The following is a 26,489-nucleotide window of genomic DNA, read 5'->3' on the forward strand; positions in this document are numbered from 1 at the left end:
CCCTGACCACATGAAATGTTACAAATTCCAGACAGGAACAAAAATCCCTCATCCTTTAATGGCAACAGAAGCATTACCTGCTGACAGCTGGGACCAGGTAATAGCTGGTATTTGTGCCTGTCACCTGTATTGTCCAACAGCAGTCTTTAGCTAAAGACTCCAAGGATAAAAAGCTTCTGTCTGCTTGCTGTCACTTTTTCTCCTTTTTGCTTCTTTCACAAAGCATCTATTGGAGCAGTATCCCTATATTCCTAAGAGGTGGCATAAAGCCGGAAGTTCTTTGTCAAATGTCTTGACTTTTTTTTTTACCCTTCTTTTTTTATCCCTACAGCATTTAAACATACTAAACTTCCACTTGAAATATGCTTTCTATATACAAAATCAGAATTAGATGTGAAACATTTTCTGCAAAGACCAACCTGTGATGATAAGACATTCATTGTGATCCAAGACTTCAGTGATGAGCCTCGATACAATCAGTTCTGGATTGATTAAAAACCGAATTTCTTCTTGTACCAGTCCTGCCCCAGTCACACCACCTCCAACAAAACGGTTTGCAAAATCAACCTACCAAAAATACATTCAGGAGGATCATGAGATAATCCAACAGCATAAAATCCTTTCATTTACCAAGGTAGATAAAATGCTGTACAAATTTCAGTAATTCTCTTGAAATCTGCTGCAATCACTTAAAAATACAAGCAGAGGGAATGATTATCAAATCACGTCTTTCTCTTTTTTTTCCGTTCAGCTTCTCAGAAAACTTAAGTGAGACATTACACAGGAAAACAAATTTTGCATCTCAAATACTCTGAATCCAGGTTTTGTGGGTTTTCCTTGAAGAGCACAAACTTAGGAATAAAACACATTTCATTAAATGGGAAAGATGAAACAGCAAATTACAGCATTCTTTTTGCTTTTTAGGGGCATTAAAAAACCATTAAGTTGTCCTCTCATAAGCATTCTGCCCCAGCTGTCCACACCAAAGCATTTTTAGATTAGCACTGACCTTGTAACAGCTCTATACCCCAAAACCCCTCTTGTGGATTCTCCTTGAAATGCACTAACAAATTCTCCTTGAAATGCACTCAAACAACGCAAGTCATTTTGCCTATTAAGGTTTCTGCTTTAAACGGAGAAGCTCTGGACTACTTTTTGCTGCAATAAATGGTATTTTGCAAATTAGAGTTTCATACAAACAATCGTTTTTAAAAGATTTTGTTTATTCAATAAAGCAATTACTATTTATGCAAATTAACTGCCCATGTAAATTTATAATTTTAAAAAGTGACTTCATCTTTAAAATCCTATTATCTTCTTACTGGTTTTTATTTAGGCAGCTAATAAGAGCACATATACAGGAGGGAAATGGAAGTTGCTGGAGTGACATGAACACCTGTGTACATTACAGACTGAGTCAGAGGCAAGTCTAAAGCACAGCAAGAGCCAGCCAGCAGCAGATGTTCCTTTAGTCTGTGCTGGAAATACCAACACATTTCAGTTGCTTAAGATTTACTGAACTTGACTATGATAAAAGAAGTTAAATGAAAGCTACCCAAATGTTCCATGTGCCAGGGCCCCAAAAGCACTTTAAGTGTGCTGAGCCCCCTCCCCTCGGGCCCCTGTTACAAACACAGCCCCTTGTCCTGGACCTGGCCTGAGACACATCACACACAGCCCAGCCCAGCCCTGACCCTGCTGGGGCCTCACTCACTGACTGGACCTCTGGGACTGTCCTTGGTGCCCTGACTCATCTCTCTGGCTGATGGCCACTGGACAGCCAGCAGGAACTGCTCCTGTCCCCATCCCTGCCCTGCTTGTCCCAAACAACTGAGGCTGGGATGGATCATGGTGCACTCCTGCACTGTCCTGCCTTGGCCATCCTGCTCCCTCCAAGAGCAACTGCTCTTCATCTGAGCAGAGATGCTTTGTTTGACAAGACTTGAAATAACCAGGAGGAAAAACACCACAGCCTAGGCAATACTCCCTTTTGCAGAGTATGTATGTATGGCCAAACTTCGCGAATGAAGATTTGAGGAAGGGCTCTCCCCGGGTGGGGGTGTGCCCTTCGAGCGCAACACTATAAAATGGTTATCACTGAGCAGTTGCTGAGTCTGTAATAATTTCAACACGTATTTTAGAGCTCAACTTTCATAAAGTCATGAGACATTTTAAAGTCTGAGCAAAAAGCATCGCAGAAAAAAAAGCACTCCTCTTCTTCCTGTCCCTATGCAGTATGTCCTTGGCTAAAGAAGTTTTAATTTTGATCTGGGTTTGTTTTGTAAAAGAACTTTAGAAGGCAGACTACTATTTTAAAGAAAGGCAGAAAGCAATTACTTTGAAAACTCAAATGTATTCTTTGCTACAGATATGGACAGGACATCCTCCTTATGAATTTCTTTTGCTGACTGCCTCCCAGACTGGAACAGTGGTGCTGGCAACAGCAAGAAAGTCTCCTGAACCACTGACCTGGTCACTGTCTGGGGCACAAGAATAATTTTAAAAAAAAAAACTGAAAGCCTTGACAAGTCATCAAGATCCCAGCCTGAATCTTTTATCTTGTCAATCTTCGATCCTGGCTTGAACCAGAAGACCTGAAGCTGTCCAGGGCTTGTGATTTTCTGTCAGCCCTCTCTGTATCAGGTACATGTGCTACTTAGACAAGCTGGGGAACATTGACAGTGCTAAGATCGCCCATGGAATTAATTTTGATGTCTCTTTTACACTGCATAACACATTGTCATTTAAGTCAATTGAAGATAAACAACTTCATTAAGCTGGCAGACCATAAAAGTACAACAAAAACTTGGCATAAAGCCACATTAACTGTTCTATGCACTCACCTGTAGCATACCTTGTCCATTGCTTTCGATGGTGCCTTCATAGGTGACATGCAATCTAGACAGTTTTTTCTGAGATCTACCATTGAGGACAAATATTGTACAGAAAGGATAATTACAGAACCTTCACACAAAAACATGCATTATAAAACAAAACATCCAAATCCAAAGTTCTTACACATTTTCAAAAGAATACAAACCATGACAGACTAAAGAAAATTCATGTGCCTTTCAAAAACAATTTGCAAACATTTAAAACAGTCAACTGTTCAGTTTTCCCACCTTCTTCATCATGAATCCACAGATTTGAAATTGGAGTTCTACATTTTTCCTGTCCCACATTAACTTGCTAACCAGCAGGAAAGCTGCTAGACTTGTGTTCGTGCTGGTTATCACCCATATTTTATACTTCCTGTCACTTTTTAAATCAAGTCATCTCTCTCTTTGTTCCTCAGTCAAGCAACAGCATCAAAGATATGCTACTGTTTTAAAACTTTACTCAAGACCCGTTGGCTTTACAGACAAACAAACATATTGGAAAACTCAGGACACAAGCTCCTTGTGGCTGTTCACCCACTTCCCTCTGTATTCCTCTCTGCAATGATGCATAGCAAAGATAGTTTTCTTATTTGTTTTATAAAAAACATTGTTTTGCAGTTCTTCCAGGTCTGAATCAATTCCAAATACATGCAGTTCAGCTATCATGGACTCAAGAAATTTCTTACAGTAACAGGATGTTTGACTTACCTCTCCCAGTCTGGAAACTCTTGGAGACACTGCCTTGTGAACGTCACCAATCCCGTAGGTTCTACAGGCAAACCAACCCCAAAGGAAATGTATTAAGCAGGAGGGCTTTAGTCCTTAGATTATTTTAACTGATAAGCTTTTAAAATTACAAACATAATTCTTCATAGAAACCAAGAGCTTAACTTTCCTCAAGAGCTCCTTTGAACAGTCCATGCTCACATTGAAGACAAGTAACATGAGGACCAAAATATTTACTTGTTTTCTCACTTTGCCATTTGAGTATTCTTGTTTTTCCAAATCCAGGAAAAACTATTTCTTAAGTGATTTTCCCTTTAATAGTAAACACTACTAGAAAGACTCAGTAGCAGAAGTAAAACGTGCTGCCACTTATTAAAAAATAAACTGCACACTTTTAACAGCAGCTACTGTTCAGTGACAGCAGGCAAACCACAGAACACTCAACCTGTAGATGGATGGAGCAGCAGCTCATATTTCTGAGAAAGTCCTACTATGTCAATCAAGATGGTGTTAGCGGATCCCAAATCAACCAGTTTTCAGTCCTGCCAGAATCCTACTGAAATTCACTGTATTCCAACTGAGAAAAGACTCCTACTCTCAAAAGAAAAAGAGGAGCTGTTGCTCATTGCAGGAAGGAGGCAGAATCATCTTTTCTCCCTATTTTACTCAAAAAAAGTTCAGTTTTGCACCAGAAAGGAAATATCAACCTTTTATTAGGTCATGTCATCCTAAAAAAAACTTAACTTGAGACTCACTTCTTTGCTGCAGTAAGTCTACTGTGGTGGCTTGTGAAAACATTCAAAACAGTATGTAAAGCACAAAATCATCGCTCTAAAAGCCTTAAACTGTCCTATGCTTTCCTTCACAATTTATAGGGGTTTAGGGAAAAGAAGGGTTACTTGCTCTTAAAAGAAGTGCAGAGCTTTCAGTAATCAAGAGCTTTACCAGAAGGGAACTCTTGGTATCAACTGCAGTATTTTACAAATTAAAAAAAAAAAGAAAAAATAAATGGGGTATTTTAAAGGTACAGTAGAAATTTTTAATTCAAGAAAAGAGCATTCAAGAATCTCATTAAATATTATTTAAAATTATAATGTTAGGAAATCTAATATGGTAGTTTCATAAACCATGTTTACAACAGATTTCATATGCACGGAAGGTCAGATAGCGTTGCCTAAATTTAGGACTTGGTTTGCATGAAAAATTACTCATGTATTTAAAAAAGCTAGTACACCATCTTTCTTCTCAGTCCCACACATAGATCACAATTTACTTTTTATCTCAGAGATTTAGTTCTATTGACATTGCTCAAAGTCTGACAGCTGAAACAGGATATAGCTGCATTTAGTTTGTGGGGAATTAAAATGATGAACAGCAGATGGACTGAACCAAGTGGAGGGCTCTTTATATTTTATATTTTAAAGCTGTCTATCTTCTAAAACAAACTCTTCTGAGAAAATATTAAGCTAATGGTGAAATGCTGACATGTAAAGAAATAGTTCTTTAAAAAATACCGTAATAAGGATATTGCTGCAGATGTGATGCATGGTACTGCAGTAATATCTCTTTCTACCCAGAAATGCAACACTGAAACTATATGTTTATCACAAAAATAAATCTGTTTTTGAAAGCTTATGCAGATGTTCAAGTTCATGATAATAACAGAAGATCTGACTATGCACTAACTTCTCAAAGAGTTAGAGATATCTCATGCCTTGCTATCACTTTTATTGAACTGGGCAAACTTCACAACAGCTTTGCTTTGAGACAGTGAAGGGAAACACCTGAAATACCAACACAAGTAGGGGAAAATCCCTCAGGACTACAAACTTTCTAGTCAAAGAATTGCATACTGTAGGAAATGTGATGCTTAACTCAAAATCTTTAAGTCTCTGAGTTTAATGACTGTATTTGGTGCCAAGTTCCCCCAACATTCTCATTCTGATCCGGTGAGGCAAGTAGTTGCATATATTACAAACATTATACATATACACAGATTTATACCTACACATATACACAATGATATACACACACTTTTATATCTATCTATCTATAGCTATCTATCTATTTAGCTGGGGTGAAAATGTATCTCTATATTTTATACACACCCCATACATATATATGTATATATATGTATCTATTTATCAGAACCAAAAAATTGGCTTGTCTGCATCGTATATATGGTAATCATATGTATATGAGTATCAGTGTCCTTTGCAAGCTGGCTTTTGTTACACACTTCCATCATACTGCTGCATAGCCATTTCTAAATTTAATGTGATTAAATTTTTTATGTATCTGCTTTGTAGCTTAAAAAAAGAATAAAGGATATACTTTTTTCTGTGACTCTTCTAAAATAGCAGAAAAGGGTCTTAAGTTTTTCAGGCTTTCTTGGTGACCGTCCTTCAAACAATCTGGAAAACAGGAAATAAAAGCAATCAATTAGTGCATAGTAATCAATGCTACTTATTAACTTCAATTTGTTTTTTATAATTAGTATGCACATATTACATTAGCCTTGCATTAAGTACTGTACTCTAGACAGGCCTCTGTAACACAAGTTTTTCAGGAGGAGTAAGTTTGTTGACTTGCTGCATTTCTCATGATGATGCCAAGTCAATGCCTGTCACTTGTACCAATCTTCTAATACAAAAAAAAGTTTTATTTGCAACAGACCAAAAGGTTAACAGGCTTGGATTAAAATAAGTGACCTAGAGGTGAAAACACATATGTTGAGCACTCCAAGGTCTTACCCCTCTTTCAGCTCAGCGAGTTGCACAGAGCAATTACTGCAGCTGTGTTGTCTCAGGAGCTGCAGTGCCCCAGCACCGTTTGCAGAGAAAAGCACCTTCCCCCAACAGCAATGGCACCATCCCCCAGGCTTTAATGGCATTCTAACATTCATTTGTAAAAAACCTAAGCATTAAAAAGAAGTATCCTATTTTTAGCCCTGAAGTGAATGTATTCTTTTAAGGTTAGCTGAAATACTTTTACTGCATCATCTGCCTTCCAGCAACTTGAACACGCATTACTTAATTTCGCTTCCAACAGAGTGACATGGCATTGTTATTGGCAACACATAATGGAATTTATCTGGAAGGAAGAACAGCAGTGACTTCAGAAACAATACCCTTTGAATAGGAAGCTCACTAAAAGACGTCTGATCCACTGAAAGCCCCGAGGATGTAAGATTCCCTCCCTATAAACAGTCTAAGTAAAGGAATGACACAACATTATTCATTTGTTTTCCTGTACTGGAATGACATCCAGCCTTTAAAACCAGAATGCTGTCAGGTGAATTCAACTTTCAGCAGTGAAGTGAACTAGGAATGACATCCAGCCTTTAAAACCAGAATGCTGTCAGGTGAATTCAACTTTCAGCAGTGAAGTGAACTAGATTTTTTCAGTATTTGAAAATTCTTAAGAGGTATACAGGCTGAACAGATCAATTTCATCCAAAATCTATATTAAGTCACAGAAGCTAATTTTATTAACCTGTTATTCTTTGACTAGTGAATCAGGACTTTAAGAAGGCAAACTCCAGACTTACACAGCCTATTCTAAAAAGGGCCGATATGCGAATTCTATCAAGGCATTGTGCTTGCACAGCTGGTAAGGGGTACATAAAAGCAGTTAATGTGTGTGTGCATGCATGTGTGCAGGTCTTACCTAAATTACCTCTGATCTTTTATCATGAAGCCTCATTTGGTATGAAGCCTTTAAACTGGCTAATTTATCTATTAGCCTGATCATGCCTTTAGTAAGTTTTTTGCCTCTTTACAGCAAATTGACAACTTGCCTAAGTTGCCTAAGTTGCAAGCTGCCAGAAGAGAGCTCTTTGTGTCCTGACTCCATATAATGAGCAGACTGGGCAGGAGAAGCACAGAACTTGAAAAACTATGCCTGGAATAAGTTAGATCAAGCTAAAACCAGTCATATTTATGAATGCAACAGGAAAAGCAAATGATATTTACATGATATGAAAATGGCCCAGTACTGCCCCATTAATTTAAGTGAGGACATCCCATGGAAAAGTTATGGATGTTTTAACCTTGAATTTTATTTCTGATATGATTGATTAGGCAACATTATGGGAAATTTTATTTTTAAGTAAGTAATTTAAAGACTAAAGCTACATGAAGGCATCACTGAGACATTAAATTAATTCTTCTTCAAGCACTAAGACAAAGATTCTACTAAAAAAAAACCTACCCAAAAATCTAAGTGCAAACCACATAATTTCCTGACAGAACCACACAGGGCCAAAATCCATTAATTCAATTAAAGAACTCATCCAAATGAAGTGCACTGTAAATCAAATGCAAAGCACTTCCAGCTCCCTTTCAGGTGAAGTAACTGAAATATTACTGGCAATTGCACATTTAAGCTGTTTAGCTTTGTACAGGACGTTCCCACTGCCTTACTGCAACCTTCCATTTAGCAGGTACAGGAGCTAAGGAAGCTCCCAGGGCCAAGCACCAAACACAGCTGTTAAATTCATTTACGGCTCTCCTCATTCCAAGCCAAGGTAGTGGCAATGTTAATCACACAGAAGATCTCTACACAGATACATGGAAGTATCAAGGTCAGAGACTTTAAAAGAGTTGTGTGAACAATGTCATAAACAAAAGTAGATTGTTAAAGTCATTGTGGCTAAATGGAAACTCTATCCTAGCAAATATTCAGCCACTAAACTGTTTTGAGGAGAAATCCTATATAGGAGAAATAAAATATAAAAAATAATAAGAACTGATATTGGGAAAGGATAAAACAACTGTCAGTAAACATAGAGTAAAGTTATAAGGCAATAGTTTATACTATTTCAATAATTATTATGAAAACATGTGCATTTGTTTTGCATTAGTATTTTCCTAAAACTTCCAGATTGGGAAAAAATATTTTAAAATTGTAATCAATATTCTGTTTTTTGAAGTCTCAACTGCAAACTCAAAACTGTATTTTCAACCAACATTTCCACCTTCTAAAGCTGGAGCCAAAAGCTCTAAAGAACCTGCTCCTAACTCCCTCCAGTGCTGAGGCAAGTGGCAAATCTGTAAGGAACCGCAAAGGCTGCATTGCCAAGGATGCAACAGGAACGTGATTTAAGACCATGAAGAGCTTCACAAAAGTGACCTTGGCATGAACAGTTTACTGAGGAGAATTTGAACCTGCCTAAGTAAACAGTTCTGAAATATTGCTTCTGATTAATGTATAATTAAAATACAGTATTTACTTGTAAAATTTCATTTCCAAGGAGCTGAACTGCTCCCCTGATGTTACTGTAAGAACTGGCTCCAGCAGGAGCCGTTACAATCATGCGATTTAAACTCCCAGTTAAATAACTTTGTAATGGTATTTCCATACCCAGGTTGGGCTTCCTTTGAATGTTTCATTTCAAAGAGGATAATCATGTCTTTACATTGAAATCAGAGCCTATTGTAAGACTCAGCAAAGTGTCCATGCTCTAACAATACACAAAAATTTGCAGTACGGATCACACTTCAAAGAATTCTTCCCATTCATAAATCCATGGCATTTTATAGGTGTTGTTTGCAGAAGTGCATATGCACAATTTTTGACTTTTGATCCCTACAATTAACTGTGTGCTTTTTCTTTAACTCCCCAACAGGCATTAAACAGTGACTTTATTACTATAGTTGAACACACACTTGTGTTCTTTCTGATGTTTTAGTGTGATCTCACTAAAGATAATGTAACATTTAAGCAAGTATAAAACATTTTACTAAAACCTCTTTTTTCTGCTACAAATCAAGGTGAAGGGAGGACTTAGAAGGAAGTGGTATGGATAGATGAAATTCACCCAGGAAAGGGATCAGGCAGGGGAAAGGATGGAAAGTTAGGGCAGAAACAAAAATATTGAACAGTCATTTCCTTCAACGTCAACAACAGAGCTAACCACTAAAGAACAGCTTTTATCTAAGGATGGCAAAACACCTGGAAAAGAGAGAGAATGAACCAAATATCTCGGGTTTCTGTCTTGCTGCATTTCAAGCCTATGTTTATCTGATATATAGATATGTACACATGTAGGGGTGGAAACAGTATGCTTTCATATATTACTGTCAGCTTGTACTGCTCTCCATGTGATTGAGGGATACTTTGATTAAATGGCTGAGCACCCTCAGTTGCTGAGCATCCTCAATTGCCAGCAACCTCAGTGGGAACCACTGAAATTTCATAGATACACAGCACCTCCAAGGAAAAACTAATACAGTGTTGAATGGCCCAATAACCTCATCCTTTAGGATTGCATCCGTTGCACTGGGAAGCACATGAGAGACATCTCTTCCATCCTGCAATTCCCAACCCTTGGAATAATTTGGAGAAAAAAAAAGTGAAGTTCCAGAAAGCAGAATAGAAATATAAAACTCTATGTTTTTCAAAACTGGTATCATATTTGTAATGAAGTATTTTTAAAGCTTTGATTTCCAATATTAAGCACAGCTTATTGAAGCACTTTGTTACAGTAAGGGTTCTGTCACAATATTATTATCTGACACTGTAATTCAGTTGTGCTCAAGACAACCTTAGTCACGCCCACAATAAGGATTGCCTGTAGATATTGGTGTATCTCAGGTCTAGGAAAGCTGCAAGCAATAATGTGCACACAGAGGGAGAGCCACACCATGCAAGATCTGAGATGTGTATATAACTGAGTGTGCTTATCCCACAGAACAACCTCTTTCATTCCTTGAATATATGAAGGCAAACCAGCCTACCACGTAAGAATAACTGGAAGTAAATTGATTACCCATATCCTCTGCCTCAAGTATTTTCCAAGAAAGCTGTTTCAGTTGATTATTTATTGGTTGGGGTTCACCCCATGTATGGCCAGAGTTCGCGAACGAGGATTTGGGAAGGGCTCTCCCCACATGGCAGGCCTAACAGAATAAGCTTTGTAGGATCAGTGTCTGAACACTCAGAAAATCCTGAACCACTTTTCAGAGGAGCAATGCATCTCAGTTGTCTCTCAAAGTCACTAGATAATTTATTCCCCAGAGAATATTCATTAGTGTTGTGAAATTGATGTTGTTTATGGAGAGACAATTGCATTACTGGTAAATTAGATTTCAATTCTCCTGCATAAAGGTACTGTAGTTTCCCATTTCCTTTTACATATTATATATTCCATAAAAGACATACATCTTAACTACTGTATTTCCCCTCTCACTTCCAATCACCTGAAATTACTTTAAAGGTTTGTTTGATAAAGATTACGAAATTCAGTCCTATTGGAATGCTGGTGGTCTCAGACCAGGACACCCACTAATGGATGTGCCAAACGATCCACCAGGCTTATGTTAACAGATAGAGCATGTCCAGTTACAAATTCAACCCCAATGGCTTTGGTGGGAGCTACTACAGACACACAACATCTCCTCTTTAACCATGGGAGTGTTTTGAATAAGTTATTCTAACTTGACACAACAGGTAAGAACAGATCTGCAGCAGGTCAAAGACCCAGCAGAAGCAAAGCAGGTGCTTGACAAACCTATGTCCTTTCCAGAACACCAACTCAAAATTGCAAACATTTTTCCTCATACTTTGCTTTCACATAAAACTAAACTAGGTAGTTTCCTAAATTACCAAATTATATAATGTCTTAACACAGGTCTGAAAACTTATTCAGCAGTGGGAAAGAAAAACATCCACAGAGCAGTTCTGTCCAACAGTGGATGGTATCCATTTCAGCATCTCATAAAAATAAATACAAGAAAGCAGGTTACAAACTTGGGATATTTCAAGAGGAATATATTTTTCATGAAGTCCTACATTAAACCACAAACTATTGACCAAAGAAGGTTATGACTATCACCACAAGAAGCCACTTTGCAACCAACATCATAAATGTAGAGAGTCAATGCAATTCAGGCTCTACATTCAACTAGGATGTAACTTCCATCATAAATTCATCAGTAAGATTAATTCAAGTATTTCTTTAGTGATAGGTTATTTTTACATAAAGCTGCCCAATCTAATGCCATCGTATATATTAAGTAGTGTTTTTTAAAAAGAAAAATTGAACACTCTAAATTTACTTTGATATTTTGAAGCAGTATTTTATGCTATTTAGTATGATCTAATGTTTGGCCACTGAATGGATGCCATTCTATCTACTGAATTCATAAATATTAAAGCACTTAAATTACAAACTCCATTTTGTCAACTGTATTTGAAATGAATTATGTTATTAATGACTTAAGAATCATAACAGGCCCATCCTTGCCAAGTACAAAAGGGAAGGATTCAATTAAATGAGTATTTCATTACACACAGGTGACTCTCGGCCTGTAGCAAGAAGAATAATCAAAATAGACTGTAAGTGTCACAACATACTATTAAATCAAACACTTCAGTGTCAAAAGAGGAATGGCCACTTACTCCCTTCTCTTATTTGGCAAGACTGACAGGACGGGGAGGTAAAGCACAAATGACATATGTTAATACCAACACAGAGAACAGCCCTCCTTCCAATCAGCTGCAGGTCTCTCAGTGAGTACATTCTCAGTATCTTGCACTGACTGCTGTTTTATCAAACAGATTTGTACCTTGGGCGGAGCAGGGGTGGAACTTACAACATTGGACTTAATACCACATAAAAACCTATCACAGGGTGAAGATGAGGAGGAAAGAGGGAACACAGCAGCATTCAAATATAAAAACAGTAACTATGTTACAATTTATAAAATAGTACTAAAATCTAAGTCTGCAAAAAGTGAATTGACAAAAGACAGCTGTGTAAAACAAAAAAGCACAAGAAAACCTACACAGTTGCGTTTCTAAACTTATAAGTCAAGAATTTCAGTATTTCAGTCTCAGCAGAAGAGAAGGTGGAAGCCTTTTGTGTGGATGCAGGCAGGACAAGGATTGTGGAACACCACCCTTGCGAAAGAAAAAAAGTGTTGGCATCCACTCAGTAATGTTGCTTTGTTAGGAAACCACAGCAGATTATTTTTGGGTACCCAAAGAACAAAGTTATTCTGTCACAGCCATGCAGCAGATGAATTATGCTGAGGAAAGAACTAGTCTGGAAAAAGCTGCAGACCATAATACTGTGAGGACAAAAGGTTGATGTGTGAACAATCTGTTATGCCCATCCCTAAGCACACAGAGCAGAGCAGCCTCCAGAGCCTTTACATCAAAACATTGTTATAAACGGGAAAAAAAGTCACAAACATTTTAACTTCAGTCATTGCCTACTGCCTTTTGAGTATATCCAGCTTCACAAAAGGCTTTTTCATAAAAGCTGAAAATACACACTGCAGTGAACCAAAACTTGTCATCTTTGCAAGGCTGAAACAAGAGCTGAAAAAACGGCATTTTACTCTGTCCTTGCTTGTAAAAAACTAACTTTGAAGGGTGAGAAAATACAGAGGTGGCAGCAAGAAAAATGAAATAGGATACTATGTACACTTATTCTCTCCCCTCATTTCAGGTTTTAACTAAATCAGGTTATATACAGTAGCAGAAAACTGTACAGACTTGTGGTACTCTCTCCACTACTCTTCAGTTTCCTTTTGTTTTTATCGTGCCAGTCTCTCTCTCTCAATGATACATTCCCTCTTGTTTTACCCACTGCATATCACACCTGGTATTCTACTTCACTAATCTGCTTACTATCAAATGTAAATTACAGAGGGTGTAGGGGTGTGGATTTGCTGCAACGAATGGACTGGAATAAAGGACTGGAAAAGGAAACTACTTACATAATAAAGACATAAATTGGCAAACACTGAGGAACAGCCACTTTTAATCCTCAATAACAAGAGGACATCAGCTTCCCTTCTTTTCTGCAATTTGGCAACAATAGTTTTGCTCTTGCACAAATGAAAATGGCTTTCTACCCCCCACGACCAGAAGCTGAGCGTTACCTCACCCACAATGCAAGAGGGAAAGCCTGAAAGTTGTTTGCTGTATTCCTCTTCTAAATAACATTGTTGGAACTGAGCATGGCTGAGAGCACCAGGAAAGCAAGTCAGAAAATGATGGAGGACTGACTGGAATGGGGCAGAATATTCTAAATGGTTGATAGTTAATACTGGTTATTCTTTAAGTCTGTAAGAGGAAATTATTTACCTAATAATTTTCCAAGACTTTTTCATTTGAAGTAATTCACAACATTACACCTCAAGTCAACCACAAAGTATTGCACTGTACTACTGTGACTTTACATTGCTCTGCAAAGTTCACAGAGGAGAATATGAATTTACCTCAGTTATTTAACAGCATTTTATTCTGCAGTTGGTAAGAAGTTATCCAACTTAAATTTAACTGCTTGGTTTATAGAATGTCTAAGTTACAACAAAAAATGGTAGCTTAAAGTCCTTTAAAAATACCTTAAATACAGCTAGAAGTGTGCAGTCAAACAGAACTCCTTCCAGACCTGACTGTTCTCCTTCACTGCTCTGAACATCAATATTTTTAATGGTACTTTTCATTTATTTGTTCTTGTGAAGTACTGGTAGAAAAACACATTGAATTGTGTGGCCTATTAATACCTCCCACACACACTTGTATTCCATAACCCTCTGCACTCTTGGAATAAACACCGTGACAGTGATTCTGGTCTCTCTTCTAAGACACACAGCACAGATAACCTGTGATAGCCCTAGAAGGCAGGAAGCACCAAGGCCATCCTTCCTTCATCAGCATGCCTGGCAATTTATTCCAGGAAGTTCTAGTGTAGTACAGCCCTCGTGGTACCTGCACCAAGGGTGCTGATCACAGGCTGTCACAGCACATACAATATGTATGCTAACAGCAAGGAATAAGAAAAACTTTGGATAAATAATCTATCCTCTTCCCTCATTTAAAATTGAGATAAGCATATTTAAAATATAAAACAGATGTGAAGGAAAAGCTCTAATCAAATCTGTTTGCAAGTTAGCATTGAGGAAAAAAGAATAAAGGTTTACTTAGAAATCAGAGTATCTTTAAGTAAATTTTTACTGTGGCCTTAAAATCTTTTTAGGCTAACTTGTAGAGAAAAGGACAGGTTAATTTTAACATGCAGCTCCTACAACTGCCTTAAAATGATTGTATGGATGTTGAAGAACAAATCCTATTGATCTGACTTAATGTGCAGATCACCCCTGATGATGACACACAGACAACAGAAACACGGCTGGGGAAAAATTGACCTTTAATTTAAATACACAGAATGCTTGAAGCACAACTGAACTATAGCATATGCAGGACTGGCTTATGAGGAGGTAGGGAATTTTATCAGTCTCATTATGCCAGAGTAAGAGTGTGTCTGTGCACGTTCACACAGGAAAAAAAAAGTGGGAGTCCTAATCATATCTTCCTGTGCATGAGATCTTTTCCTTCATAGTTGCACAGTTTTCTGCTCCCTGAGAGGGACAGAAAAAAACCAAAAAGCAAACTACTGATGTTAGTGACAGAAACATGAAACAAAACAGTTTCTCCCACAGATGACAACAGTAATATAGGAATGTTATGGGCTTCATTTACTCCAGAGTGCCATACCTGTTGAAGTTAATGTCTGGATAACTAGAATACTCAGACTTCATCTTCGCATTGCGACGTGGAAAAGTACAGAAAAAAGCATTGGCTAGAAAGCTGGCAATCTGTTCCTGTGACATTGTGATGGAGTGATTCATCTTTTGTTTCAGGAGAGGTATTGGCTACCGACAAAAGAAGTGAGGGGGAGGGAGGGAAGGAGAGAGAAAAATAATTAGCTTACCCTTTTTGAAAGAAAAAACAGGACCACAAAATTACATTTGTTATATTAGAGCAAGAGTAATTCAGGCCATTGGTAAAGCCTTTAATCAGCAGCACCATTAAAGTCAAAAACAGTTTACTCAAGACAATTCAGAAAAGGCTTGCCGGACAAACTGCAGATTTCTAATCAATAATAAAAAGAAAGACCAGGAAAACACAAGTTATCAAACAGAATCATGGAGAATGGAGAGGAGAAAAAATAGGCAGGATGTTGCCCATCCTGGGCAATGTTAAAAACCAAAGTAAAAATCTATGTCCAATAGCTGTATAGTTAAGAACCTTAAGGAATGCTTTCAGCTACAATAACCATGCTTTAAACTTTATAAGGAAACAAGGAAGTCATAATTCTGTGACTAGTTTTGAATTTTTTTCTATCCTACTTGAAGAAGTAACACTGACAGTATTTGCAGAAAGTGCAATATTACCCATTCTTTTATAATTCAAATGAACAAAAAACTTTGTCCCACTTTGTCACACATCTTCTGTTCTATCAGGCATTAGCCTCCTGATTTGGAATTTTGGCTCACAACATTCATGGCATATTTTATTAATTATGTGATAATATGAGGGGGTAGGGGACATATCATTCTGACTGCTAAGGAGCAACAATTACAGTAAACCAACTCAACCGGAGAAAGAGAACACAGTTTTCACTTCTTCTTCCCAAATTCTCAGCCACCATCACTAGCCTGGCTCCAGTAGAGCTGAGCAGCTACATTTTCATCCTTTTAGTTATGAATACAGAAATTGCTGCTAATTTAGACTCTTGAATACACAGCCCTGTATTCAGCAAACAAGCAAGTTTTCCTTCATCCTTATAACCACTACCTTCACGTTCACTGAATCCCTCTGTCTTATGGCTATGTAATTAACACACTATACTATGATGTCTGAAGTCACACAGCTAGAGGGATAAAAAAGCCTCAGCAGCTCACTCCAGTTAGTTCTAAAAACCTCTAAAAATAGAATATTTTGGATGGTGTTAGAACAAATTTAGCTTTATGCCTAACCAAAAAATGAGTCTGACAAATGTCTTCACAATTTCCATTGCCTAGCCATACATGACCTTTATGAAAGGCATTACTGCATGAACTTCCAAGTCTTGAGCTTCACTTTGAGTTCAGAAATTTCACAGCACTCTCAACCAACTTCCCTCATCAAGTTAATAGAAAAAAAAAACCTTCAAGAAATATTCAGTTTGAAATTATGTATCTACTTTAGGACCTTTGCAGCATAACAAAGCTGAGAGAGATTCTCCTTCCTCCTCTCCAACACAATCAATTTAGAAAATGGTAACAAAAGTCTACAAATTAGAGTTGTTACCTATACCCTCACTTGAACAGTCCTATTCACTTTTATCAGCTTTACTTACAGAACTAATTCCCACAGCATTAACAAAGAACTATTTAAGGTTTGTTTGCATGTGTGCAAGTATATGCAATTTCAGATGTGTATTGTCCATTCTGCTCCCAAGGCCTCAGCTGCATTCAACACAAAATTTACAGCTTTTATTAAGAACATAACATGGTCCTGATGTTCTGACCTGAGCCATCAGTTTCAGTTTGCACAGAATGCTCTGCCAGAGCACTTGCTGCCTGTGTTACCTACCTGGGTGCAGATGGTAGGGAGACAGAGCGCCAGCTTGACCATATCAGGAAGAATGGATTGGAACAGATGTTGAGCCTCTGCATCTTCAAGAACCTGTTAAAAATAAAGAAGAAAAAAAGCATTTCAGCTCAGAAATAATGATTGAACAGAAAGTTTCTGAAAATAGGACCCAAACAAAAGAAATGAGAAAAAAACTAGGTCCTTTTAGCTTCATGCAAATCTAGTATTTTCACCATAGTACCCCAGTGAATTTACCTGCAATAATCCACTGATTGAAACACAGAAACAACTCTCAAAAGCTGCAGTTGAGAAAACGTGTCATCAAATGCCCTTTAAAGAAACCTTGAATAGGTTATCATTAGACTCTTTCCAAAGCAATGAACCAAATTCTCAACTGAAAAATCACTACCTAACCACAGAAGTACTGGAACAATTTACCTGAATTTTATATTCAGGTCATAGTCCAAGACAGGTATCTGTGACATTCTCTCCTTCAGGACAGATGAAATGCACTCTTGAGTCAGATCACAGAATCATAGAATAGAATCATAGAATCAGGTGGGTTGGAAGAGACCTCTGAGATCATCAAGTCCAACCCTTAATCCTTAATCCCCACTTTGACTACCAGATCATGGCACTCAGTGCCACATCCAGTCTCACCTTAAAAACCTCCAGGGTCAGAGAATCCACCACCTCCCTGGGCAGGCCATTCCAATGCTTGAGCACTCTCTCTGTAAAGAACTTCTTCCTGATGTCCAACCTAAACCTCCCCTGGCAGAGCTTAAGCCCATGCCCTCTTGTCCTACTGTTGGTTGCCTGAGAGAAGAGACCAATCCCCACCTGGCTACAACATCCTTTCAGGTAGTTGTAGAGAGTGATAAGGTCTCCCCTGAGCCTCCTCTTCTCCAGTGGGCCTCTGCAGCAGCAACAGGGAATCCTTTGCAACAGGATGCCATCCTGAGCATTTTCTGCCATCCATCTCCACCACGTTCCCTCAAGAACTGCAGCCATTGCATCACTTAACAGGTGCAGACTGCCTGGTCCCATATGCTAAAGCTGCGTCTTTTCAGTCTCTTCCTGTAAGACAGCTGATACTGTGACTATCTCAGCTCTCCCTCTATCTCTCTACCTGTTCTAACATTCTTCCTCAGAAGGGAAGACCAGAATTGACAACATTGAAGATAAACGGGCACATTAATGTTTCTCAAGGCTTCTCAAAGGTTTTATCATCAAGCCCAGTCACATCAAATCCTTCTTGCCCTATTCTCAGTTCCCACCCTCACACTGTCTGGCCCACCTCTGACATGTTTGGCTGCCAAAGCATCTCAAGCCAATATATTCAGAGAAAACTCAAGGTTCCTCTTCTAAGCTGCAGCTGCCAGTTCTGAGCTCAACATCACAGTCCCAGGGTTTGGATGAACCCACCCACATCCCTATTCATGTACCATATGCCTGTCTCTAAAAGGTGCAAAAAGCTCTTTATGGTGGGCAATACTCTTTGAGAAAAGTCAGGACAGGAGGTTGTAAGAAGAAAAGCAACATAAAGTGGTGCAGCTGCAACTCATGACACAGCATAAAAGCCTCAAAACTCTCACATTCTGCCCTATGAATGGGCTGAAGGAAGATCAAGAGAAAAGCACAATCTTTATCTTCCTGCAGCAGAAGTTTCTGCCCTGATCTAGGGCTGCAGGCAGCAGATGTGACTGTGTGTTGGATTTGCACACCGTGCACTGCAGCTGGGGAGCAGAACACAAAGGTCACAGTTGTGCTGTCTGTCTCCCTCCTTTCCCCTACAGCCAGCGAACCTATATGTGAGACCACTACTCTCTACCAGTTTCTATAATAAAATCATTCCAATTCTGAAATGGTGGCTTTAAAACTACAGAATATTGTTTTTCAAGTAATACTTAGGCAATAGTTTGATTTACTACCAATTTCACACAAAACCAGTAGCAAACCCAACAGATGAAACAGCATGAAGGTATTACCATCAGTCTCTGCAGCACTTCAGACTAATTGTGAAATCACAGAAAGTGATCATTTTAGCCATATAGTCAGAGTATTGTAATTCACATTTCAATTTAAAGTCTCACATAGGCCTCAGAATGTAAAAAAGAAACTGGCAATGCTTTTGAGAAGAGGAAAATACACTGCCTCTGATTCAAAGCATGCTGTTCCTTATAAAGGTTGAAAATACTGTTTGAAGGCTACAACTTCTATTCTTTTGAGATCATTAAAATAACCATAGAAATATCTTTGCTCTATCCTCTCCCACTCCAATTGATATAAAGGGATAAGAATACTCAAGAAGTTAAAAAACAAAACACAAACAATGCCCAAAGGACAAAAAATTTCTGGTAGGGAAAAAGGGGAAAATAAAACAATCCCAAGACCTACACAGTTACTTTCTATGTATTATGTATGCTGCTCATAGAAACATACAAATAAGGTTTTAATTTAAAGTTTTAAAATTAAACAAGAACTTACAAAAACCCAGCAAGTCCAGGAAACGTGAAAATCATTTGATATAACAGAAGAGAAATTCAAGTAATATACAAATTACTACTGAAAATAAATTTATTTTTTAAGATTAGGAAAGAAGCAAGATGCATATCTCTCTCCTGTTGCTGGCTGCATATGCACCCACATATTTACAGAGCAGAAGTCATATATTGAAAACTAAGACATAACCTTTAACATCATCTGCTCTAGCAGGAAACTGCTCTTTTCCTGGGCACAATGTTTTTAAGTGCCATAAAGTAACAAAATGAATATTTAAAGTCTGGAATTTCAGATCTCAATACACAGAACATAAGTTGTATCACTTCAAAAGATGACATTTAACCTCAGATGTCCACCAGGCTGTCAAATTGTGATATTCTCTCCCCTTCGGGTAACACTTCCTCTCTTTTAAAGCTGACACATAAATAGTGGCTGCTATGGTTTGCTGACTGCCACAGACTGTACAGTATCACTTATCTGGTGACACATTATGGCACTGGACTTTGTCACAGCTTTCAAGGCCTCAACCTTTTCTTTATGCTTCTTTGAAAACAACATAATAATAGTATGAGACAATTTCTTCCCAAAACAACAGCAGGCCAGCAATTGCACAGCTCAGCTCTGATGCAGAATGCTTAACTACAAAGGTCACTTCTTCAACTCTGAAATTCTACTTTTCCTCCTTCTTACCTTTCTACTGAGGTACCAGAATATGCTCTCCTCTCAATGTTATTTCTATGGCTTTTACTAGACCTCCACTAATGAAAACCATCAAAATTTAGAGCTATTAATGCTCAGAAGTATTCTCGTTGACTTTTGGTTATTCTGACATGTAAATGAAGTGATTTTTTTAAAAAGCATTGGGAGTCATATGAGGACTCCACACTTCAAAAATATGATTGTTGTGAGTTCACAGACCTGGCCAAGACTCCTAAGTCAGCACTGGCCACTATCAAACCACCAAGCCACACAACTACAGCCTAACCTTTCTGCTCACGGCTCTTCCGGGACAGGTAACATTCCTATGAGGCTTCTATCAAAAGGAACACTGCAAATTCCTGGCTGCTTGGCCCTCAGCCTCTTCTGACCACTAATCCACACACCATCACAGGTTCAGCTTTGTAGATCAACCACTGTCACTGTGTAGTCTCAGCTACGCTGAGCACAGCACAGAGCCTGGTGTTATCTGTGATGGCCTTTTCAGACTCTGAAAGCAGCAAAAAAAGAACACTCAATCGTGGAAAGTGAAAGGATTCCAGGACGTGGAGTGCTGACACCACAACTACATCTGGCAGACATCCCACGATGCAAATGCCAACCTGGGAGAATCCAACATCAGCACAGAGAACACCTGGGCATAGAACTAAAGGAGAATTAATTAGAAGGAAACCCTCTTCAGGAAGCAGTGGCTTGTGCTGATGTAAAATCCAGCATATCTAGAGCACTATTACCTATTCTACTTATTTGATGCTGCTGAAAGAGGGATGTGTCATTCTATCCCATCACACACACCCAGCACATTTCACTAGTTCCCATGTTAATCTGACAATTTTCTGAGATCCTTCAGCTCACTAGTGCTACAGGAAAAAAACATGGGGGTGAGAGGTTATCTTCCTCTGCATGAGTAAGTCAGGGCAGCCTACCAAAAAGTCATGCATTATTAGATGTGTGCAGAGTGGGTGGTAGGTGAGACAGAGCCAGTAGCACACTCATCAGTTGCAATTCTTCTTGCTGAAAAAAGCAACAATATTCTAGTCAGAATGCAGCTATCACAAAAAGCACCTCAATTGGAAGTAAATCTGTTAGTATAGGAATGTCTGTGTCTATCCAGTAACGTGGTTTTACCTGTGTGCAACCTCTTCCAAGGCTACAACTCTGCAAATATTAAGAGAAAGGATTAAGTTGCCATTTTTAAAGAACACTGACATTTGTTCTATAACTTCAGGAATTCTAAAACGTGAAATGGTTGATGACTATTTTTGATAAAGGAAAATACATTAAGTACCGTAGCAATTTTGGCTTTAAACAATTGATCAGTTTCTCCTTTCCTTATATTATGCATACATGCCCTTCACACCTTCCTTCAGGATTTGCAATAAAAACATATATACACTTTTGACTTTATTCAGCCCTCCAATCAAGTAAAACATGTAGGAAGTAAATAAAAGCAGGGGTTATACCCTGAGGGAAAAGTATATGGAATCAGAGCTGCAAAGCATGACTTGTCTTTTCCCAAAGAAATCACTTCGCAATTTCATCACTATTTGCACTGGAGTGACTGATTAAACAAACATGACTTAAGGTTCCCATTCAAAAGATGCAAATGGCTCAGTGAGCCGTAGCAGAGGGATGAGCTCTTGGCCAAACCTGCATTGCAATTTAGCAAAAGAAACATTTATACTGCAGCAAAGAGGCCTGACTAAATGCAGCTGTAAGTAATGGCCTCTTGTCACCATAAACCAGTCCTTCAAAACATAACGGCCAAGAATTCTGACAGTCCTAATAAGAAGAATCTGCACTAGCATGGGGTGATAGTGATGGTAGAGAGTTTAAATCTAAATCTGACAGCTCATCAAAGCAAACAAACTGCACACAGAGAACACAAATTTGGACAGCTCCATCTATCACATGGGAAGGTAGAGCCATCATGCAACAGGCAACCAGCACACCAAGGCAGCAACGGCTTAATGCTTTCAATGTTTCATTTTATATCCCCACATTAACTTCTGTGGTAGGACAAGGACCAATTGAATCATGTTCTTAGGATGAAGAGGAAAACCAGACTGCTTCCTTCAGACTATGTCTCTTATTTCCTAATTCTAATGGATTTTGAGCTTCCAACTTTTCCCCCCCCAGCTGCCATAAGGCCTCACGCTGTACATGCTGTGTCCCAGCAGTCATTACTCCGAACTGCCTTTCCAGTAACGAGCTTCCTGACCACTTTAGTGTCAGATACCACATGGTTGGAGGTAGTCATGCTGAACTAAGTAATTAGACAAACCAAATAACTTGTCTCAAATAAAATATTTCTGTATACTTTTACACAGCATTTTGAGCCTCACAGTGAATACTTCCAAGATGAGAAACTTGATTTCAAATAGAGATGTAGCAAATTAGGGCACAAAAGGTTGTAAAACCTTGGCACAGGCTGCCCAGGGAAGCAGATGAAACACCATCCTTGGAGGTATTTAAAAACATGTGGGTGTGGTGCTCACAGACATGGTTTAGTGGTGGCCTTGGCAGTGTTGGGTCAAGAGTTTGTTTCTATTAACTTAAAGGTCCTTTCCAACCTAAATGACTCTATGATTGTGAGACACAAACACCTGAGTGTGTTCAAGCAATGCCATGGGGCTGCTCCTTTATGCACTGAGTAATGTTGTCTTCATTTTCTCTTCCTTCCAGAGCAGCCTATACTTACTTAGCTGTTCTGCTGTCTCAGACATGTCACATGCTTTTTGTATACTCTTTCAACATTTAAACATGGTGGAGTCTAAACCCATGACTAGAACTCCCCAGTGCCAATAAAGTAACCAAGCCACTGTCTATGACACTGAAATCTTCTACCTAAAAGTAACCCAACCTCAGACTGGCAACCTGTACTCACTTTCTTCCCCTAATCCTTGTCATGAGTGCTTTTAAACGTTACAGAATCCTAAAAGCAGACTTTCTCAATCTGTTATTTGGAACAGCTGGGAAGAAAACAAGCAAAAAGCCTCAACAAGTTTTTACTGGTTGACTTTAAAAACAAACATATTAAAGTGAATACGCCCCCAGAAAAGCTTCACTAAGTGTACTCTCGAAAGCCTCTTCTGAACAGCGAGGAGATGAATTAACACGCTGTGCCACAACTGTCAGTGTCCCTCATACCCAGACAGAGACACCAGGCTGCAGCTCACCAACTCGGATGCCTATCTAAAAAGGACTCTTTGTCATGTCAAATATTATAAACAGACTGAAATCTCGAAGAAAAGAGGGGTGTGCATGTGTGTGCACATTTCAGTTCCCATTTATTAAGTTAATTAACTTCCAAAACTGCAGGAAAGGATGCTCTCATCTGTCTCCTTTAGTTCCCTTACAAAATAATTCAGTAGGAAACACACTTAGCTGTCAAATCCATCCCATTTCTTGAGCACTTGTCTGATTAGAAACCAAAGGAAGGACAAAGCAATCTTTGGAGGAAAGAGGGGAAAAACCGTAACACTGGATTATGCAGAGAAGAATCTTATTTGAGAAGAAAAATGCTTCTGACATTTATCAAAACCACAAACTGACACTTCAAAAGCAAAAAAGAAGACAGCTTACAAGGCAGAGGTTAATTCATTTGTGTTTAATTTTTTCCCCCACAAAGGCATTCACATCTTCTGCCAATCCAACCCTGGAATGATCTCTCAGGTGTATCATCCTTAGCAATTGCTGCTTTGTTTTCAAAGCTTTTAAACACTCTAAATAAAATCTGAGAGGAAAATGCGCATTTATTTTTCAGTCTCCTCTTAAGGGTTTTAGAAGCCCAGTTTATATTTCCAAGGTACTGGAAATGTACCCTCAATCACTTTCATTACCAATGAGTGAAATCTCAGTCCTGATCCTCCACAGGCCACCCCCAGACTCTGCCAGTCTGCTCCTGTAAAGCGATTCTGTCATGGGTAGAGGCATCACAACCACTTCCAAAGCAGTGAAGAGTCCTGGGATGAAAAGCCAAATACCACTTTCTAAGTACTTGCAAGTTACTCGTGGGAAGCAGAGCAGTGGAGACCAACGACTCTGTTTCTACAGCAGGGCTGTAAGATTAGAGAAAAAAAAAAGTACCTTTCACCTGATTGACACAAGTTAAGAGCAAAAACAATCTGTTTCCAGGTTTATTCAAAACCTTTTCCTCTCTAAATACAGCACTTGGGGGAAAAATGTTTAATGCTGCTATGACTTGAAAGCATCTGCTGAAAACCATAGTGGTAGAAGCATTTGAAAGCCATCAGATAATAAATACAGTATTTTTCAACCACTTCTGAAACCAATAAGCTTGGCTCTAGAAGCTTCATGAGACAACATAGTTATTACTCTTGTGAAAATTGTATTTTCTTTAACATGCCAAAAAAAAAGAAAAAAATCAAGCACAGGTAGAAGGGGAAAAAGAAGAATCAAGTTAAGATAGCACAATACCACTGCAGATTTCATCTATGTAGACCATCTTTTGCTTGTCTGTCAGTATTACATAGACTTGAAATAACCATTAATTTGAGAAAAATATCCTATAATTAATATTATATTGTCCAAATAAGACCCTCTGCCCATATTCAGGGTACACACTTTGCCATCTTTGTAAACCAGCAGGGCAGCTGGTGACAAACTCCACAGGGAAGCAATATCAGCAAATTCAGTTTTTCAGATGAAAAGGCAGAAGTACAAAAATGGGAGCATGGTTACAATAGACTTCACTTATGCCTTCATAACCATCCCAGCAATGCCAATGCCTCTTTATCCCTTTCCTAATTCCATGTACACCTTTTCAGTGAGAATTTCTCTTCAAAGCTTTGACCATTAGCATTTGGTTTTTTTTGGAAGGGGGTGTTGGTTTTTGGATGGTTAGTTGGTTCTTAATTTTTTTCCCTTAATTGCTCTGATACATTATAAATTAAAAAAAAAATCCAAAGCACAAAGCAGTTAAGGAGAGCCCACACAATCAGAAAGAGCTTCTCTTGGCCATTTGGGATAGATAGTTGAGCACAGAGAACTGATGACTTACACATAATCCAATGGAAGTAAATCTATCTATTCACCAGCCCAGTGATCCCAAAACAAAACAAAGCACACATCAGAAGACAGCTTTTAAAACCAGAACATTTATATTTACTAGGAATGTTCTCAGTACAGTGAACAACTATGAAAGACACTCTCAGAAAGTGTCTTTGTAAAGATGTTTAATAAAGCATTAAGTATCCACAAACACTTAAGACACAGTGTAAATATAACTACACCTGGTATGTGCAGATATCCGTTCCTGGTAAGTCCAACTCAAGTGCTTACAAAACACCACTTAAAAATACTCAACTGTTCTGCCAAGAAAGTACAGAAAACTAAGAATAAGCCTGTAATTCAATATTCTGTGTCCTTTACAGTGCTTATCTTCTAATGTTTTGAATGTGTACAAAATGCATATTCCCTCATCTCAGAAGAGCTCACCTTTTGTCCAATATGAGAATAAATTCCTTTCTGTAAAAAGAAAACCCTTCATGGCACACTCAAAAGACCTTTTCAGTTTAGATTTGACAAAGGTAATCTGATGTAATGGAAATTGCTTGAAAACATCTGGACTAAAATGAAATCCAGCAAGGAGCAATGGACAGGCTATTTTCAGCCTTGGGACATTCTGTTTCTTGCTTAAAAGCCTACACATTTGTAGTGCTGACATCTCTGTAGAATGCTCACTTCTGTTAGGACTGTCCACACAATTATAAAAATGATTTATCAAAAATCCAGTCACCAGGGCACTTTGGTACTTCAAAATTCCTTCTATCTCAGAATCACTGATTACAGCAATAATTCTTTTTCAAGCAGGTCATTCAAACAACAAAACATACAGGGAAGTCTGACATGGTTCTTAAGATCTGCAAGGAGACAGGAATGGGCTGAAGCCTTACTAGAACACAAAAATTTACCAAGATATGCACACACTTAACAGTGGTGTGTTTTGTTTGGTCTTTTTCAAATGAATAAAAATCCAGAGCTCAACCATAATCCAACTAGACTATACTGCATTTGCAACATCTTCAGATTTTGCATTTATAGTCCTTTTTTCAGATGAAAGTTTGAAATAATGATAAAAAAGAATGGAAGCATAATTTCCAAAACCGTCCAGGCAATTTACAAAATTTTTCAAGGTAAGTTTGCAGTTATTAAGGACAAAGCTTGTGTGGTTTGGAGGCTGTTTGAAATTTTGCAACTGGAGTATTTCATCAACAAAACAGTTCTTAATTTTATTCAGTGACCTCAAAATGCAATTAGTTCTTCTGA

The 26,489-nt window shown here is 38.3% G+C and overlaps 1 protein-coding gene across 2 annotated transcripts in view; it reads right to left on the reverse strand.

Annotated features, from left to right (window-relative positions):
* The window catches only part of PARG (poly(ADP-ribose) glycohydrolase), a 62,836-nt gene that overhangs the window by 19,187 nt on the left and 17,160 nt on the right, over positions 1-26,489 (reverse strand). For both annotated transcript variants that reach the window (XM_071564203.1, XM_071564202.1), the window contains exons 8-13: positions 16,980-17,072; positions 15,117-15,274; positions 5,940-6,019; positions 3,588-3,648; positions 2,844-2,919; positions 420-567 (exon numbers count right to left, since the gene is read on the reverse strand). In XM_071564203.1, coding sequence (XP_071420304.1) covers positions 420-567; positions 2,844-2,919; positions 3,588-3,648; positions 5,940-6,019; positions 15,117-15,274; positions 16,980-17,072 — 616 coding nt within the window. The remainder of the gene's footprint in view (positions 1-419; positions 568-2,843; positions 2,920-3,587; positions 3,649-5,939; positions 6,020-15,116; positions 15,275-16,979; positions 17,073-26,489) is intronic.

Source organism: Pithys albifrons, chromosome 9 (assembly GCF_047495875.1).
Source record: "Pithys albifrons albifrons isolate INPA30051 chromosome 9, PitAlb_v1, whole genome shotgun sequence".
In the NCBI taxonomy this organism is placed as follows: Eukaryota; Metazoa; Chordata; class Aves; order Passeriformes; family Thamnophilidae; genus Pithys; species Pithys albifrons.